Source organism: Furipterus horrens, unplaced genomic scaffold, assembly GCF_987537825.1.
Source record: "Furipterus horrens unplaced genomic scaffold, mFurHor1.1.pri manual_scaffold_1, whole genome shotgun sequence".
Lineage (NCBI taxonomy): Eukaryota > Metazoa > Chordata > Mammalia > Chiroptera > Furipteridae > Furipterus > Furipterus horrens.
The window spans coordinates 115,429,557-115,450,065 of NW_028327171.1; the positions used below are offsets into that span (position 1 = coordinate 115,429,557).

Below are 20,509 nucleotides of genomic sequence, written 5' to 3' on the forward strand. Positions count from 1 at the left end.
TTACTTGTACACAGTTTTTTTTACTCTAACTAGAGGTTTAAGTTCAATAAAATTAATTACTGTTTAATAGTACAATTCTACAATGTGAAATTTGTAATGACTTTTTTTAAAGAAAAGCATTTATGGATTTTTCTATCCACTTTCTGTGTTCAGTTATAATTTTGGTAATATATGACTAAGATTATAAAAGAAATTGTTTTGTAATAGTTGGGACAAGAAGCAAAATTATTATGATGGTGTGGACTTGTGCACCCAAACATTGGTAAACTAAGTCTGGGCATTCCATTTTGTTAAACAGACGAGTCACTACATTGGCTCATGGAATAAAATATTTCATGAAAAATAATACATTTAAGAAAAAGGATCTTGGGAGTTATCTATGTTAACTCATTATCCTGGTTGAGAAAACATGCGAAGTAGTTTAGTGGCTTGCCTCTTTGTGTAACTGGCTCTGCCATTAAATCTAATAGTTCATCTTGAAAACAGGATTGATTAAAAACTAGAAATGAAGCGTATTAGAAAAAGGAAGAGACGTTAAACATGTTCATTTGAAAAGGTTTTCAGTGCTGATATTTGTGGTGAAAGTAATTTTTCCCTACCCCAGTGACCTAGAACGAAAACATCACCATGGCTACAGAAATTGGTTCTCCTCCTCGTTTTTTCCATATGCCAAGGTTCCAACACCAGGCACCTCGACAACTGTTTTATAAGCGACCTGATTTTGCACAGCAACAAGCAATGCAACAACTTACCTTTGATGGAAAACGAATGAGAAAAGCAGTGAACCGAAAAACTATTGACTATAATCCGTCTGTAATTAAGTATTTGGAGGTAAGTCCAGGGCATGTGCTTCAGATGACCAAACTTTTATTTATTTTTGTTTTAAAAAAGGAGAAAGTTTTAAAAATGCAGAGTAATAAGTATACCTGTATTTCCTGAGTTAGTGAGATTTTAAATGAAGCCGATCACTAGTATTTTTTAAAAAAATACCTGCATGAATTATTCTCACAAAAATTACTAAAGCTAGACTCCAGTTTAGAAATAGGCTTTGTTCTAAAGGTTCACAACAAATTTCAGGAGAAGGTATGTACTTTAAGCCTTAGGCCAGCCTTAAAATACTTAAAATACTCAACAGAGTACATGAAATATTAAAAGGCTCCCAGCATAGGAGTTAGTATGTTGTGGGCACATAGGAGAAAAAAGATTCATTCAGAAATAAAGACAGATTTAGATTTTTCTGTCTATTTCAGTTGGGGAAACTAGCCTAGGAGAGTTTGAGAGGAATTAAGAAAACCAAGGGCAAAATAGGAGGAATTGTTTTCTTGCTGAAGACTTTGAAGGAATTGGGAATGTCTCTTTATACCCACCTTTTATCCCCCTTATTTTATTTTTTTAATTTTTGATTTATTCATTGTTCTATTACAGTTGTCCCACTATTTCCCCCATCGCTCCCCACCCCCAGCCCACTCCCCCTTATTATTAAGATATGTATGGTCAATGAGAATGTGCTGGAGTAGGAGTATCTTGAATGATTGGTGGAAGTTATTGTGAATAAGGAGAGGAGGAAATTTCTAAACAATGTCAGTAGGATAAGATACAACCTATTATGTGTGTTTTAGAATATAATGAAAAAAATTTTAACCCTATTCCCCTGCCATTTAATAGTTTACATTTTGTTTGTTACTTTAGTTCATATTGAGTACAATTAGATCATATACCAATTGATTAATTAATCTATTTTTAACAGAATAGAATATGGCAAAGAGACCAGAGAGATATGCGGGCAATTCAGCCTGATGCAGGTTATTATAATGATGTAAGTATAAAATATGTTATACTGTAGGCATTTGAACTCAAAGACATGTGATCTCAAATTCAAACATGAACTTCTCTCTTTACATTTTTGTAATTAAAAAGAAAAAAATTCCTAAAGGGATACTATAACATACCTATGTAAACAATGAGTTTTTTTGTTTGTTTTTTATCTCAACTTAAAATTTTAATCTAATGATGGGTGAAAGCAGTGTTCAGCATAAGATTCCACTGCCTCAAGTCTGTGAAATAGGAAAGTTGATTTTAAATTTGGCTATTATTGACTTTGAGAAATAATTGGGGAAATCTTGTACTTGATTTTGTTGTTTAGTAATAACTAGCATTTAACTTTAGTGCATTTCAGTTTTCTTCATTTTATTAATGTAGAATAATTATACTCTATTATAGTATTTTGGAAGTCCTGTATATCCATGAATTTGTATTTCAATGTTGAAATAATTACTTTGCATGTTCCTGGTTTATGCCCTATGCATTATCAGGAGCTGTTAAAACCCAATTTTTTTTTTTTTTTTATAGCTGGTCCCACCCATAGGGATGTTGAATAATCCTATGAATGCAGTAACAACAAAATTTGTTCGAACATCAACAAATAAAGTAAAGTGTCCAGTATTTGTTGTTAGGGTAAGTATTCTCTTTGGTATTTTTGGAAAAATTAATCCTGAGTCAGTCTGCAAATATATTTGACAGGACAAAGGAAATTAAACTTATTTTAAATGTAGATCTGGGATAAAAATCAGTGTATTGCTATTTTATTTTGTAAGACCCAATTATTCACTATATCCACATTTAGTAAGGTATTGTTTTTAGATTCTTTTCTTATTGTAATTCCCGTAGAATTTGTTCTGAGATGGCCATAAATACATATTGCAGCAGGTCTCAGATTTGCCCTTCAATGGGAATGCTTTTGTTTAGAAAGCAGCATCTCAAGGTGAATGAAAAGTCTTGGGTGTTGCTATGAAGGAAAATACCTGAGAAAAGCTGAAGACAAAAGGTAGACCATAATTGTGAGCTCCATGAAGGTACATAGTAGGGATTAAATACATTTTCACTAGAATTTTTAAAATATAATTTAAAAATAAAGAGTACATTTGTGTGATTCAAAATATTGAAAATTGAAGGAGTTTGCAATAAAAAATTTTCCCATTGCTGTCTGCCAGGCTAGTTAGTAGTCGAAGTTGAGCAAATAAGAGAAAAGACCATCACAGCAAATATGTGGCGAATGAGCAAAATAAGTAAGTCCTCTATAATACTAGGGAGGAGTCATAGCATGGAAGAGAGATGCGGTTTAAGCTCCATAAAAATGTTGCAGTCAGTCTAAGGCCTCCTATTTGCTTCAGAGGCCTATCTCAGTAGAAACATCAGTAAGGAAACACTTACTTCAATGGTTTTTGTGTTAGTAGAGCCAACCAGCATGTAGGATAACTTTGTTTGCCAAGGAATTTGAGAAAAGGAGTTTGATGTGCAGCTAATTTTAATATTATCTTAGCATATCACAAAACCTTTTTGAAATAAATAAAATTGAGCATTCTCTATCCTGTATTTTGCTTGATGGGTAAATTTCTCAGTTGGGGATCAATCTATAAGATTTTAGGAGAAATTTGCATATAGTGGCATAATCCAAATTACAAGGTATTAAGACATAGAAACTGTGGGTCCTGTGTCTATAGTATGGTTGCCTATAGTATTTACTGAGTTGAGATCCATAGCAGATAACAGAAGCTAGGAAAGTAGAAGGATTTTATTTATAACGATCCAAATCATAATCTGCACGTAAGCAAGAAAAAGTCAGATTGTCATATATATCTTCATAATTTACCAAATAGTCTTCATTTTATGTATCTCATTCTGCTATTCCTATGAGCACACTTGTATTTTTCAACTCTTATCACAGTTTTTATTTATTTAAAGATTTTATTTATTTATTTTGTTAGAGAGCTACATTTAAATGAAAGTCAATAGCCTACTTAATGTTGATTATTGGCTATTTTGTAAATCAGAATATTCTAAATGTTTTTAAAATTAATTAAGATTGAGGATTTGTGGCCTTGTATAGCCTGTCTTTTTTTCTTCCCCAGTGGACTCCAGAAGGAAGACGGTTGGTCACTGGAGCTTCTAGTGGGGAGTTCACCTTGTGGAATGGACTCACTTTCAATTTTGAAACAATATTACAGGTAACAGGAGTCATTAGATGGTAGCATTGTTCTGCAGTACTATGAAGAACTTGAAATATTGTGACTTTATTGGCATTTTAAACTTAGGCAGATTGTTGTGGATTAATATATGCCCCTATAAAGCCTTCCATTATATATTCTTGTATGTAATGTTTACAAATTTTATTTTAACAGGCTCACGATAGCCCAGTGAGGGCCATGACTTGGTCACATAATGACATGTGGATGTTGACAGCAGACCATGGAGGATATGTGAAATATTGGCAGTCGAACATGAACAACGTCAAGATGTTCCAGGCACATAAGGAGGCGATTAGAGAGGCCAGGTTTATACACAATATACCATTTCCTGTAGTCCCTACTGTCATGGTTAAATCATTCTCTAAGTGTATTCTGGGTGCAGAGGTGCATGGGCTCTGTCAGCTTCTGGGAAGCTTTCTGCACCCTATAAACACAGTATTTTCCTTTGTTTTCACACATTCACCATTTTGCTGGCGCCTTTATGAAGTAGTGTTGTCCTGGTATCAGCCTTTACAATGTGTTAGAGATGTATTGTCTGCTGCATTTTGCACTGATTTTCTCTTTTCATTTATGGTTAATAATGTGTATACGTTACTCCTTTTTATTACCTACTGTGTAAGACAAGAATATTTAATTCCAAATAAAGAATTCAGTCTTTAATTATACAACTGAATAAAATCTAAAGCCTACAGAAAACACCTTCATAGTTCACACAAAATACAAGAAAAAAGGCTTAAGTGAAGACCTGGTTGGCTTGGTTATGCCATGACTTCAAAGGAAAGTACAGTAGGTCTAAAAACTCACAAGTAGCTCTGGATGTGGCAAACATTAATGGATTAATGAATGGATTCTTCAAACTTTGAAACTGTAAGCAGATCAAGAAGACTCTAGGACTTACCTCCAATTCACTGTTGATACCTTCAGTTATGCAATGTGTAATAAGTGCAGTTTAAAATATTTTCAGTGAGCTGTATATATTTGTACATATCAATGAGATATGTACAGTAAAACTGGAAAAACAGAAGTTTCAAAAGCCAGCCTGAAGAGTTGCTGCAGCCTCAGAATAAAGCTAAACAGCATTCTCTATGGCTATGCTGCCATGTGTGGTGAGAGGTTGACAATTTTATAGAAACATTCACTGCAGTCACTGTTTCTACTTTCAGATCTGAAGAAAAATTGGTGGATAAAAATGCTTCTGCAGAGACTTGCTGTAGTGTTCTGCCCATACATTGAGTTTGCACAGTTGGTCATTTCTTAGTCATAGGATTCAAAAGTCCAAGAGAGTTCTTAGAGTTCGATGAGAAACTTTATGGTCTGTCACTACAGGGAGGAAAAAATGACTGTTCTTTTTAGCGGATTCTTGAGCTTTAAACACAAGTCTGAATGTCCCTATGTTAAAATGTTTTCATCAAAAGGTGCAGCATTCATGAGGTACCTTGCCAGAAGGAACATGTGAAAGATTTCCAGAGACCATTTAAATAAATGAGAAACATAGTAGGAATGCTCAGCAATCATTCATTAAATAGCCTGTCCAAATTTTTTCAGTTTATTATTTCATGAAGTATCTGAGGTAGAAGCTGATGCTAACATTTTGAGCAGTATTCCTATGTGATTTAAAGGACTGTTCACAAGAATATTGCAAAAACCATTCATTTAGTTTCTACACTTAAATTAGCTCCTTATTTTCTGTTAGTACAACAGGAAATAGTACTGTGGAAAGCATGAATAGCATTAGTAGTAATACACTTGTAAAGTGCTCTAATATTGATTGACAACTAAGAAGCAACTACTTCATTAAATTCTTTTGATGAGATGTGATGGTTAGCTGACAACATTCTCTTTAAAGTGTCTTCACGGGTGGATACTTCCCTCTTCTATTTATAACGCGCAGCACCGTGTTTATTTTTCCCTGAGAAGCACAGATAATCTGTTAAATGCTGACTTCTTTCCCCTGCTGTGTGTCTTCATGTAACAGTTTCTCACCCACGGATAATAAATTTGCTACATGCTCTGATGACGGCACTGTTAGAATCTGGGACTTTCTTCGTTGCCATGAGGAAAGAATTCTCCGAGGTATGTGTACTAATAGTACTCATTGGACTATTTAAATAGGAAGGCATTTGTGGTTAAATCACAGTACCACAATACCAGCTTAGATCTCCATTCAATTTTCTTACATATACACTGTCTTAGGCTCTTTAAAGATCTCTGTCTGGTTCACAATCATTTTTTAGAATTCTTTGAATTCTTTGAGCTATAAATTAAATACAGGTGTTTCCCTTCTTTGACCTCTTCCCCCCAGTTACTTGCTTATCTGCATGCATCTCTTAGGGTTATATTCCTTTTCCTTTCTGGTACCCAGATATCTTCCTCCAACATACTCACACTATAATTTTATTTAGATAGCTCACATTCTCCTGTCAGTCTTTTACAACATGAAATAACTGAGGTATCAATAGGTGTCCTTCTTAGTATTGCTGTTTCCCAAAACTGATGTTGGTCCATTGTATCACATTATATCACATGGCCCACTTCTTACTAAATTTTGGAGAGATTCCTTGTGTACTTTTATTGATTTCATAGTTATAAACTAGCATCTATTAAGTACTCCATCTTACAAAAGAAGTCTGTATTTTTATTTGGATTAGCTTAGTTTTAGACTATGAAGTGGGGCTTTTGAAATACTATTAGTACATCAACACTTATTTATGTGAATTTAGTGGTAGAGGTAGGGAATTCATTTTGAATTTATATGTGCAGTAGAAACAACCACAAATGTTTACATTTTTAATGAAATCTCATTAGATTATGATTAACTAGGAAGGTAGTTTTCTCAAGTGCTTAATTTGAACCTGTACTTACTTAACCAAGAGTGCATTCTACTTCATATTCTTATGCCATAAAAGTAACAGTTTCCATGGCTGTATGGGTGCCACATATTATTGGGTTCCAAGAAATTATTATTCAGAGATTTCCCTTTTTGTTCCAGAGTCAGCAGAGTTAGTTGTCTTGGTTGAATTGTAAGTTTCTTACAGCTTTTCAGAGCTTTATTTGCAGCATGTAGTATCAATACTTTCTACACAAGAAAATCGATGCTCTTGATATTTAATCCATATTTCAATCCAGTATTTTTTAAAAATCATATTTGCTCAAACATTCCTGGCTTTGTACATGTTATGTGGTTTCATCTATAGTGTATGGTGATAGCTAGTGTAAGGATATGTACCTATCATAATGAGGGGGAGTACATTTACTTTGAAGGTCATAATATTCTGCAACTTCAGAACTAGATGCAGTCTCTGAAGTCATTTAGTCTGAGTTTTGTTTTATAGGTAAGAACCATGACATGGAATGCTTAAGTGTCATGTTCATTGGAAAATAAGTTCAAAGACAGGACTAGGATCTTACCACTTGACTTCTAGCCTAATGCTACACTGATGTTGCATCTTTCTTCACTGTTGGTAGAAGTCTGAGCCATTAAACAGAAATAAGATAACTTTTTCTAGGCTTTGAAAATTCTAAGAAATATAGGGGAAACAAATAATTTTATTTATTAAAAGTGATTCTAAACTATCAAAAACAACTTTACAGTGGACTAGGGCTATAGTAACTGAAGACAGATATAAAACAACTATGTATCTTGGATTTTTAAAAAAGAAAACCATTTACATGATAACATTTTTCAATCCCAAGTTCTAATGAAGTGTTACTGAATTTTGGTAAGGAAACTGTTTATAAATAGTGTTTTAAGAACTTTACCTCTGAAATTTAGAGTCCAGGTGAATTAGGATATAGTTAAGTGGATGCTGACTCATTGCCTATTCTTCCTGTAGCTTAAAAAATACACCAATATCATTTCTATATTGATTTGAGAGTTGAGTTTTATTTTTTCTATAAAGATTTTGTTTATTTTTAGAGGGGGGAAGGCAGGGAGGAATAGGACGAAAGAAACATTGATGTGAAAGAGAAACATCTGTCGGTTGCCTCTAATATGCGCCCTTACTGTGGACTGAACTTGTTGGGATGTGCCCTCACCGGGAATTGAACAGGCGACCTTTTGCTTTGTGTGAGGGTACCCAACCAACTAAGCCATGCTGGTCAGGGTGAATTTTATTTTTTATGTGGGGGCTCTTTTTATTTTAAGTTTTTGCTATGGAAATTTCAAATATGCACAAAGGTATAATGCCCCTCTATAAACTTACAGGTTTTCTGCTCTAGCTTATTTGTGTATTTGCTTTAAAAATTTGTTTTTACTTGCTTTATAGTTATGACTTTTTCTTAGTATCTCAGTGAATATATGGGATAACTATGACTTTTAAACCAAGTTAATTATATCACTCAAGTAGTAGTTTCTAATAGCAACTCTGGTGTAGTGCATCAGTTATTAGATTCCAATTACCCATTTTCTGTCATTACTCATTTCTAAATTTTCTGAATTTTAGAGATGATTATAAAGTAATGAAACCAATGTTCTTATAATTGTCTTCTTTCACTTGGTGGGTTAGGGTTCAGGGGATGATGGAACTCCAGTTTCCTAAGTCAAGCAAATAGGGACAGGACCTTCCAACTTCTAAAATGTCAGTTGCCCTATGTGAAAAGGTCATGTTCATGCATCCCACATACACTCTACAACATTGGGCAGGTAAGCATATGCCTATAGCATGTTAGTGTTATACATTAGACCATCACTTGGGATTAAGTATTAAAAAAAATCCAATAACATTTTAATTGAAAGGGAGGTTTATGATCATGCAGTTCAACTCTTTATTACTTTCCTTTTCTACATCATTCCGAATAAGTCTTCTATTCAAACACTTTTAGTAATAATAGTACTCACTACCTTTCATGATTCCCTTTTCCTATTTTACATAGCTCTGATTTTCACAGTTTTGTTACATCAGAAATCTGCATCCTTACAACTTGTTCTACCTCTGGCACATGAAAAATTAAATTTCTGCTCTCCTCTCCATGATACTCCTTAGAATATTTGAAGACAGCTATCATGTCTTATTCTTCTTCTTTTCTTAAGTATATTTGATTGATTATGTTGTTACAGTAGTCCATTTGTTTTCCTTTGCTCTCCTCTGCCCAGTACCCCACTTCCCTCCAGCAGTCCCATCCCCCTTAGTTCATGTCCATGGGTCGTGCATAGAAGTTCTTTGGCTTTATTCTTTCTTATATTATTATTAACTTCCCCCTATTTTGTACCAATCAACCAGGGAACACAATTTCCATTGAGTTAGATCTGACACTTGTTTTGGACTAACTTTTGGCATCTGAATCCAAAAATGACCCCAGTTTTCTCTATCACGTCAACTTTTTAAGGTACAGGATACCCTCCCTTTGTCCCCGAAATAATACAAAATGTACATACAAAGGAAAATAAAGAAAAAATTACCTGAATATACTGTTTACTTAGAGTTATTTTATTCATATAAAGGCTATATATTGTTACTATGAGTCAAATTGTGTACAAGTAGTAAAGTTCTGCTACCAAACATACATATTAATGTATTTTATCTTTTCAAACGACAGGCTAGGAAATGCCAAAATGAGATACTTGAAACAGTCTCCTTCAGTTGGCAAAGCTTTAACAAATTGCTTCGTGAGACCCAGTTTTATGTGCAGAGGTGGGAATATAATGTTCTTTCTGTCAACGAGTCGCTCATGTAGAATGTTTGGATCACCAGGTTTGAGGTCAGATCTTGGAGGCCCATTCGACTCCACCCAATGCTTCTCACAAGCTCTGCTGTCCCACATACACAGAAAACAGGGATACTTGGTGTATCTTGTGTTGCTGACCAAGAAGGAAGCAGACCATTTGAAGGTCAACACAGCTGATGTAATTGTGCTTGTGATAGTGCAACAGATCAGTGACTCTTTATGTCTTCATATTCTTCATGAAAAGAAACTGAATGGCTAATTGGGACTACACCAAATAAATTGTCATTGTGGAGGAGGACACACTTCAAACTCCGCTTTGAGCTATCAATGAACAGTTGCCATTCAGTTGCGTTCTAGATTGGAATTCCCAATTCCTCCATTAAACCATGTATGTTATGGCAATACACAAAGCCACCATCACTTCGAAAGTCCTGCAGAAATGCACTCTCTTGATTGAAAATAGGATGCCTTCGCTCCTTTTTCAAGCAAGTTTTTCTTGTCCAGTCTTGATGCTAGAAGTTCTGAAGCGTTTTTGGATAGGTCCAAGTCTCGTGCCAAATCATTCAACTCATGCTGGTCAAATCCCTTACAAACTGAGTCATCTTCAATTTCAGAATCTTCATCATTGCTGTCACTTAGTTCTTCACCATTCTCCTGTTTTTCGAAAGAGAGTAGTTCAGTGAAAACTGGCACTGGGATTTCAGCTGAATAACGCACCAGGTGTATAGCTGATGGTAGACTGGGATACTCTATTTTACACTTATTTTTCTTGTTCTATCCTGACGTTTTCACTATACAAAAGTAACAGTCACTTAAATGATCTCTGGGCTCTTGCCAAACCATAGGTATGCCAAATGGCAATTTATCATGTGTTCCCTTCGTCCACATCTGTAAACTCTCGACACACTGCCTGCACACCTTGTGAGGGGCCCAAGACATCTTGAGGACCAAATTTTACATTAAAATATGCAAAATAGGCTTGCCTGACAAATGCCCTTTGACTGCGAATGGTGAAACTGCCACAGATACAACAAAACGAATCAGGGTTGTTTAGGCACTTATGACGAGAAATGGCAGAGGCAGACATGGTCTGAAGGAAAGGAAATAAGTATGTATGTCAATAAAAAAATAAATTCTGCTAACTCCTTGTATACAGACAAGAACTCGGACTACACTTCAGAATACGATTCACTATGTAGAGCGGCACACAACCTCACCACTGTCTCATGTGTAACTGAATAACCTAGACAAGTATGAACCTCTCACTGGTCTCCAAGGTCGTCCCCCACCCCTCCCCACTTGAGGGAGGTTTCCTCTCAGCCTATAGGAGAGCACTAGTGCTTTCCTCAATCCAGGCTCGATCCAGCCTAGAGTGGTCACATTAAGATAAGCTGTACAGAAAAAATTCGATGTGATAGAATAAAACTCACTGCAGTTTTGAAATCAGCATGCCTATTTAAGTCTAAAACAGCTGAAAAATTGAACTCAACAGGAATTACATTAAAAATTGTTCCCCTATATTATGCTTCTTAATCCCTGCACCATTTCCCCATTTCTCCCCTTTGCCCCTCACAGCTGATAACTCTCCAAATGATCCCCATACCTATGAATCTGTTCCTATTCTGGTTTGCTTACTTGGATTTTGTTTTTATTTTTTAGATTCAGTTGTTAGTAGTTGTGAGTTTGTTGTCATTTTAACGTTCATAATTTTGATCTTCTTTTTCTTAAGTAAGTCCCTTTGACATTTCATATAATAATAACTTGGTGATGGTGAACTCCTTTAGCTTTACCTTGTCTGGGAAGCACTTCATCTTCCCTTCCATTCTAAATGATAGTTTTGCTGGATAGAGTAATCTTGGTTGTGGATCCTTGCTTTTCATCACTTCGAATACTTCTTGCCAGTTCCTTCTTGCCTGCAAAGTTTCTTTTGAGAAATCAGCTGATAGTCTTATAGGCACCCGTTTGTAGGTAACTCTTGGCTTTTGTCTTGCTGCTTTTAAGATTCTGTCTTTAACCTTTGGCATTTTAATTATTATGTGTCTTGTTGTGGTCCTTTTTGGGTCTCAGTTGTTTGGGACTGTCTGTGCTTCCTGGACTTGTATGTCTATTTCCTTCACCAAATTTGGGGAGTTTTTCTTCATTATTTTCTCACATAAGCTTTCAATTTCTTGCTCTTCCTGTTCTCCTTCTGGCACCCCTATGGATCAGGTGTTGGCAAGTTTAAAGTTGTCCCAGAGATTCCTAAGCCTCTCCTCATTTTTTTCAATTCTTGTTTCCTCATTCTGTACTGGTAGACTGTTTTTTTCTTCCTTATATTCCAAACCATTGATTTGAACCTTGGTTTTCTTCCCTTCACCATTGGTTTTGTGTGAATTTTTCTTTGTTTCATTTAGCATAGCCTTCACTTCTTCCCTTTTGTGTTTGCCGTACTTAAGTATATCTGTCAAGCCTGTGAGCTTCGTTTATCACCGCTGTTTTGAACTCTGCGTCTATTAGGTTGGATATCTCCTCGTTGCTTACTTAGTTCTCCCACTGGAACCTTGATCTATTTTCACTTTTGGATCATACTTTTCTGTCTCATTTTGACATGCTCTTGTGTTTGTTTGCCTCTGTGTCTTAGGTAGAGCTGTCGTTCCTGTTAACGTTGTAAGTGGCGGAGCCTTAGGTATTTGTCAGTACATGGCAACCTGTTTCACCGCTTTTTGGTGCTGTGTATTAGGGAGGGGTCTGAGAGGAACAATGCTGCTTGCTCAGCACTCACCCCTTTTCCAGGCACTTGTCCCACTTCCGTATGGGCCTGGCTTTTGTTTCCAGAGTGGGTGGGTCTGTGGACGTTCTAGGACTGTGGGACCCTTTAAACAAGCGGACTCTGCTGAGAGACCGGCAGTTCCCTGCCTCTGCCCCAACCCCCACTGGTTTTCACAGTCAGAAGCAATGAGACTTGATTTTCCCTGGTGCTCCGATGTTAGCTGCGCATCTGATCTGGTGCTGGTAGCGCTCACCAGGTGTCCCTCCCTACTTTTAAAAAAACGTGGTTGCTGCTGTTGCTGCTGCCGCTGCCGCTGCCGGTGCCGCCGCCGCCGCCGCCGCCGCCGCCGCCATTGCCACACCGTGTCCTCTCCGCCCCCGGCTCCACCTCTTTCCTACCTGTCTGGATGAGTATTTCTTCTTTATATCTTTGTTGGACTTCATTGCAGCTTGATTTTCTGGAACTTCTGGTTGTCTCTAATTTTAATTCCTTCTTAGTTGTGGAGGGAGATGTAGTGTGTCTGTCTAGGCTTCCATCTTGGCTGGATGTCTATCATGCCTTCTTAATGTAGTCTTTCAGCGTTAACTGTGTAGGATTCCTGCACATGCAGAAGCCATAGTACCATACTACTGAGTGGAGTCCTTTCTGAGATTGTTCTTAGGCTTCTTAGTAAAGGAAGAAGTTTCATAAGAAAGAATAATTAGTATTTTTAAGGTTAATGAGCATAGATCTGCTGTCAGGAGACTTGCTATTCAAAAGGTCACGATTGGTCCATAGACAGGAACAACACGGACACTTATAAAATTGAATATAGTGTAGCATTGAGAAGTACCATGAATATGTTCACCCATATGCAAATCAGCATCATTTATACACATTTATCTTTCTTTTCTAGTGTAAATTACATCACTCAGTTATGAAATGAGATTAAAATAACATTTAAGCAGCAGGAATACATGAGCTGTAGATTCTGATGTTTATACATTTCACTCCAAGTGAAATAAATGCATTAAAATTGATTTATTTAATTTGTATACACTATAAACAGCAGTACCATAGGTAGAGATTTTATTTTTGTCTGTTTAATTTTAATTTTTTTTAACAAGTTATGAATTCTTTTGTACTTTCTTAAAGTTCAGTAGTGAAAGTAGCATTCTCACAAATTCAAGATGTTGGATAGTATGGAAGAAGAATCATGATTGTGTTAGAACTGTGGTTTATCAATGTAGAGTTAGAAACAAGTCACTTATGACCAGCTAGAATATAAATGAGAAGGGTTGAAAATGTGACATCACTAAGAATATTAAAAGTCAGTTTTAGTGAGAAGCATGATATTCTTTAAAAGAATTCAGGCTGCAAGTTTCTCCTGCTTGAATTTTGTTTTACCTTCCTGATTTTAATAATAATAGCTGACACATTACAATTACTATGTATGGGCCATGTTCTAAGTATTTCTTTTAATCTTCCTAATAGCCCTGAGACAAATACTATTATCCACATTTTATAAATGAAAAACCAAAGTAGGAAAAATTAAGTAAATCGACCCAAGGTTATAGTTGAACCCAGGTTGTTTGGCTCTAGAGTTCATACAATGTTTAACTGCCTCTTTTATGTTTTAAAAGGAACATCAGCAATAATGTTTTCCTGGGCTGTGATGACAGAGTTGTAGTTTTTTTGAAGACGGAGAGGGATGTAGGTAGAGGGAACTCATTTAGGTACTCAAGTTCATTTTACCGTTCTTTTTAAAAGCTATTTATTCAGGTTATAGATTTTCCGTGTGTGATATAGTTAACAACAACAAAAATTTAACACAATGAATAGTTCAAAGTGCAAATGGGTTATAAGATATATAGTAGCTTATATAAACAGAACATGGACATAAGGAATTATAGTGAGACATATTCAGGAGGTAAGATCTGTTTTCCAGTTTTTAAATGTAACCCTCATGGAGAGGTCACCCCTGAGTGCACACTGCTTAAGGAAAAGAATATTATTAATATTTTTGAAAAGTTCCTGTGTATTCCTTCCCGGTTGCATTTGACTCTGATTTTTAATAAATGAGATCAACTGCTCTGCAAAGACTTTGTGGTTAGCAGTGTTTTGTTTTTGTTTTTTTAACTTTATTTATTTTTAGATAGGGGAAGGGAGGGAGAAAGAGAGGGAGACAAACATCGATGTGAGGTTGCTTCTCATGCGCCCCCAGCTGGGGACTTTTTCTGCAACCCAGGCATGTGACCTGGCTGGGAATCGAACTAGTGATCCTTTGGTTTGCAGGCTGGCACTCAATCCACTGAGCCACATCAGCCAGGGCCAGCAGTGTGTTTTTGAACTGTATGAAGAAGACATATTTACAAAGTCTGAGTGTTTCAGAAGTCTCTGATACTTTTTATTGGGAATCATTTAATTTATTAAAATGAAACTGACAAGCCATGTAGTTTATGATTTAAAGGACTTGTTATTTTTTCACAAAATACTCTTTAAAATCCTATTTGTTCTCCCCAAGGTGAAAAACAGAAATACCCATCTTCCTTTAAAATAACCTGTAGCAGAATAACACTTTCCAGTAACATAGTATGCTTTAATATTAAAAGCACTTCAGGCATCTCCCTTAATCATCTAACCAACCATGTGCACCCATTTTACATTGGGTTACGTATTTTCTCTATCTTGGTTTCCTTATTTTGAGGAAGACTTTATTTAAGGCTCTTATCTCTGTTCTCCTAAAAGACTGGATCATGATAGGTTCTCCTAAATAAATAATTATCTGGGTATAATATGAAAGGGAAAAAGACTTAATATTTACTTCTAAAGCACATTTAAAGAAATTAGTGTAGTAAGATCCTAAAATAAATCATTTTATATGATACATTCATATCTTTACAGAAATTTTTTTAGAGTTTTTTATACTTGGCTTTGTTCTACCTTTTGCACTTGTTTTAAATATTGCACATAGTGTTGCAAAAACTAGTTGAAAAGGTATCTGTGGCTTTCTTGGGATGGCAGTGCTGCCTGTTGCTACAATCATAGTGTTTTACCTGAGGTGAGAGCAATTCCTAGACTCTCCTGTATATAGATTCCAGTTTTTTGACAGTGACAAATTAAGTATGATTCATAATCTAGGCAGCCAGTTTTCAGAAAGAACCTTTGCATCTTTGCGTTTATTAAATATGCTGTCATTGTCTGCTTCAGTTAAATTTGAGTGATAATTAAATTTCCATTTGCTGATGATTTAGCTACCCTGCTATATTGTAGAGCTTCCCAGCTAATTAGATATTGGATACTTTTCAAAGTTAAAATTCAGAGCTTTGGAAAGAGTTGATAAGATTAGATAAATATATAATAGGCTTTTGAGTTGTTAGTAGGTATATTCTTTAATAAAAGTATATGATTAAAATATGGTATCATAAAAAATAGTTATTTGTCAGTGGTTAAGGACCACAACAGATCCTGTATTTTTGTTGTTGTTGTTTTTTTAATTCACTTTTTCTTTTACTCACCTTTTTGTGATATACCTGAAAGCCATTGTTTGATTTAAATCATATTTCTGAGGAATTTCTGAGAAGCATCTGTAGTTTTCTGATCACTTCAGTTATAAAGAGACCAGAATAAAAATTTCTGTGTAAAGGGAAGAATTTGTAGTTTCTAGGTCATTTATCCTTTTTTACAGATGTTTCATAAAAGTCTTTAATTTTTCCACATGCAATATCACATCTCTCAAAGCCAATCTATTGAGGCCTCTTTGTCCTTTTTCCCCTTGAATATATTTTAATAAACTTCTCTTTGAGAGAACTTGACCTCTTTCATGGTTTTAGAATAGCTAGTTACTTGCATTAACACAGTGAATTATATCTATGTTAACTTGCTGATATTTTTAAATATTGTGTTTGTCTTTAGGGAACACCAGGGAGGGAGGCTGTAGTGTCTTTGAGCAAAGGGTAAGGTAAGGGCTTCTCTACAGCCCAGTGTCCTGCCTTATTATAACCCCCCTGCCCCTGACTAGTATATGCCTCTTGTCTGTAGTTCTGAACTGGCAAAAGTACTGATGTCATGTAGAGATCCAGTATATGATACATAGCTTAAAAAGTGGCTAACTTTTTGCTGTTTTTGGGCTATGTATATATTTTTCTCCTTTTTAAATTATTCAAAAGTTGAACCTTGAGCATTCTCAATACCTAACATCACCATCTTCCTTTGCCTGTCAAAGTTTGTGGGAATCCCTACTCAGTTTCCAGGTTTGTTTTGTCAAAAAGGTGGCAATTACAAGTATTCTACCACATTAAAACCATTAGGAAATACTAAGGGAAATCAACATCAATGCAGAACCAAGGAGTGCAAAGGTGAGTTCTAGAAACTCCATAGCAGAGTTTTATCTCCAACAGAAAATTTTTATGTAGCATTAAACAAAAGTAATTTGTGATACCAGGAGTCATCACAAGTTTTAGTAGTAGTGCTTGGTCTTGTCAAGCCTAATGACAGCTTTTCCGAATAAATGTTAATTAACCTCTACTCTTATGAAATAAACTTTATTGATAATGACTGCTGCATATAAAACTTTTTTTAAAGGGTGATAGCGTGCATAGACATATGTGCGCACATAAACAAGCTCTGAGAAGAAAAATCTTAACCAAAGTGCTCATTAAGTGACATTACTGTTCCATTTGAGAACCAGTGGCTTGGAATAAGTTATGCTAAAACAATCCTATTTTTATAGAATTATTGGATGGGATCAAGGAAATTGTAGCCAAACCATAGGCAATCTTTTGAACTAATCTGTGGGTCATTATAGAGGATCATAGCTTTATAGCTGCATGATTGAAAGGTAATTTCCAAAGTTAATTTTCATTGGATGTTTGTTAACTATGAGGCAACTATTCAGATCTTCTCTTGGTTTTTGTACCTTTTAACATTTTTTTATTAATCTGAAGATGGCTTGTCTTGCAAATGAACAGGTGATTCAAAACTATAAGTTCTTTAAATGTCAGGATTCAAGAAGATACTGTGATGGTAAACTTAATGTGTAAAATTTTAAATAGAAGTGTAAAGTCCTGTACTTAGGTTTCAACCTCAATTTTTGAGTTTAATTTGATTGGGTTTGTGGAAGTTCATAAAATAACAGTGGTGGATTTTAGATGATTAGTGTGAAACCTTGAGGTGTCATGCCCTCCCCTGTTTAGTAAAAGTGGATTTTTAGAATAGTGGCATTTAATTATTGAAGGCAGATGATTAGAATGGAGAAATGTCTGGAAATCATTAGAGGAGTAAAGGGAAGTTTAGTACTCAGTTTGGATAACAGAAACTTAAGAGTCATTTGCAGATACTTAAAAGACTGTATGAAAGTAAGATTGAGTTTAATATATATAGGGTGAGGAGGATATAGGAATTTCTATTTGGATTTAACTACGGAAATTTGTTTCTGTAGAAAGATAAGCGCTGTTAGGCTTTCCTTTGCTGAAGTTGTGCCATGGTTAGCTTGCCAGGGAGGAAAGTGAAATATTTTTCTACAGTCGGGGAGACTGTAGAAGACATTCCTATTTTAGAGAGGTGGGTTGATTTCATGATAATTAACCTAGATTAGGTTGTCTATTAACTGTAATTTAATGTTTTCGGGCAGACTCAAAAGTCTGAAAGTGGACAATATATTGGATACAAAGGGTTAAATAGGTAGTGTATATCCCAGGAGGAAATATTTCCAACTCTGCTCTAAATTTTTTTTATTGAGACATTATATCATTTTATTAACTCAATTGTTTGAAGTAGCCTCAAAACCACCTAAATATTTTAAAGTATTTATTCATACTTCTAATTACATACACATGTATATAAAGTGTACAAATCTCAAATGTGCAGTAGGATGTATTTTTTACATACTTACACATCCTTGTAAACAACTTTTTAGATTAAGATATAGAGTGTTTTCAGAACTCAAAAGATTTCTTCATGCCTCTTTCCCACCTAAGCTTTTATTTGGTAGTTTAGACTTTCAAAGGTATTTTCATTACTTTTTTCTTTTCTCTACTGTTCTCCAAGTTTATTTTGTTGTTTTATGGTTTCTGTCATCTTTTTCTTGTGTAGTGGAACTGTCTTAATTTCCTTTTTTTTGATTTGCCACTGTGTCCTTCAGAAAAAAATATTTTTTCTGATTAGCTTCATTTACTAGTATTCTGCTACTGAAAGTAACACAACAAGTTGGTATATAAAGAGATAGTATTTATTATTATAATCACAGGCTCTGGATAGTGGATGTTAGTCACAGTTTTAGTCCTTAGCAACCCTGTGACATGGAGGAAAGTCATGTTACTGTGTCTGTGCACTCATTGTAGAGTGGGGATTAATAATAGTCCTGACCTTACTGAGTTGTGAGAATTAAATGGGTTAATATTTGAGAAGCATTGAACTAGTACCTTAAAGAGCATTCAGTGTTATGCCATTTTCAAAGGTAATTTCAGAGCTGCTTCCATATTTTTATCCTATTTAAGGATAAAAATGGTTGTTTTAGAAGTGTATTTTACTTTCCTCATTTAAATGTTTTTCAGGCAATGTCATTACTTAATACAATAGTACAGGTTTTTATTTAAAGGTAGTCCATAAACACGACCACTTGTTTAAACAAAGTTGTCATGATTTTCTAATGTTTTCAGATGTAAAAAATTCAGCACTTAGAGTTGGCCTTTTAAAAATCTTACATGGAAGCATTTAAAGATTCTATTTTAATTTTTTTGAATCTAATTTTCATTGTCTTGTCCCCCAGTTTTAATTTTTAGCTGAATCAAATAATCATTGATTGATTACCCACTGTGATCGAGGGACTGTGCTTGGTTCTTTTGTTGATACAAGTTTATAAGACATGGCCTTGTACTTTAAATAGCATTTCCAACAGTTCCCTAGTTCTTTCATCTCTTCAAACATGTTTTGTGATTTGACCCAGGACCATGATGAACAAAAATGCTGATTGTACCAAAAATCAACATTCTTCATAGTTTATCACGCTGCAGCAGACTGGTGGTCATTGGTATCTAGGCTCTTGCATTAGGACAACATTGATTTTGCTCTGGGGGAAGAATACGTTTTTTCTTACTGACCACATTTAATCATAAGAATTAATTTCTACCTCATTTAGTGATAAAGTTGGATGAGCTGGTGATGGCTCTGATACACTGTCATTTCTGTTTGTCATTTTCTATGAGTAATGTGACCAGCGGTTAGCTAGGAGTCTTAGGAAAAGTATATTCTGTATATTTTTTGTCACAATAGACAAGACTTGAATACAGACATCTGGTATCATCTTTTTGGGCCTAGTGAAAACCCTCTGTCCCATCTTATCAAACTAGCCAGCTGACAGCAGACTGGCTGAGTGTAACCTGTTTTGTCCCCAAGGTCTTTGGTGGAGTTTATTGCAGGATGGGAGCTAAATCTTTACCTAGGACGTAGCAGATATTGCCCCTACTGATGATATGATTCTAAGAGCAAACAGGCCAATATTAAAGAAGATGTTGGGAATTAAAGAGCATTGTAAATTCATTGATTTCTGAACTTAAGTCCTGCTTCTTTCTTGAGGCCATATGGTACAGTGCCAAGTTTTGAGTTTCTTTTTGAAGGCCCTGAATGTTAAATACTGTCAAAAGTTAGGTGTTACTAATATTTTATATTTTTTGTATTGGTCAAATCAGATAATTTAGTTTACAGAAATTATGTAAACTTTCATTTACATCTTTTTTAAGTATATCATCTGATTTTTGAGAACATTTTTAGTTTTACAGATGTAACGTTTAAATGTGCCATGCAAATGTAAGTTATCAAGACTGGGCAAAAATAAGATGTTTATTAAAACAAAAATCTTTTAGAAATTTTTTGGTTTTTTTATTTGGTTTCTTAGATTTAGCAGAGAAATCATTAAGTCAGCTATTACAAAATAAATTTTTTGAATTAACTTTTTTTTTGAATTAACTTTTAATTGTAGCATTTTCCTTTATATTTTGGAACTTAAAAAAAAATCTGCTGTCTTCCCACAATGAGGAAATAAAATGATGACATTGTTCTGATTTAGGAACTGGGTATTAGGGAGTGAAGCCCA

At 35.0% G+C, this 20,509-nt stretch overlaps 1 protein-coding gene across 4 annotated transcripts in view; it reads left to right on the plus strand.

Annotated features, from left to right (window-relative positions):
- WDR33 (WD repeat domain 33) overlaps window positions 1-20,509 on the plus strand; it is a 107,244-nt gene that overhangs the window by 43,654 nt on the left and 43,081 nt on the right. For 3 of the 4 annotated variants that reach the window (XM_090278926.1, XM_090278933.1, XM_090278929.1), the window contains exons 2-7: window positions 605-831; window positions 1,748-1,816; window positions 2,350-2,454; window positions 3,909-4,004; window positions 4,179-4,330; window positions 6,001-6,098. In XM_090278926.1, the coding sequence (XP_090135052.1) occupies window positions 628-831; window positions 1,748-1,816; window positions 2,350-2,454; window positions 3,909-4,004; window positions 4,179-4,330; window positions 6,001-6,098 (724 nt within the window). In that variant the 5' untranslated portion in view covers window positions 605-627. Of the gene's footprint in view, window positions 1-604; window positions 832-1,747; window positions 1,817-2,349; window positions 2,455-3,908; window positions 4,005-4,178; window positions 5,418-6,000; window positions 6,099-20,509 lie in introns of those variants that run through there. The other variant, XM_090278936.1, reaches the window with a different exon arrangement.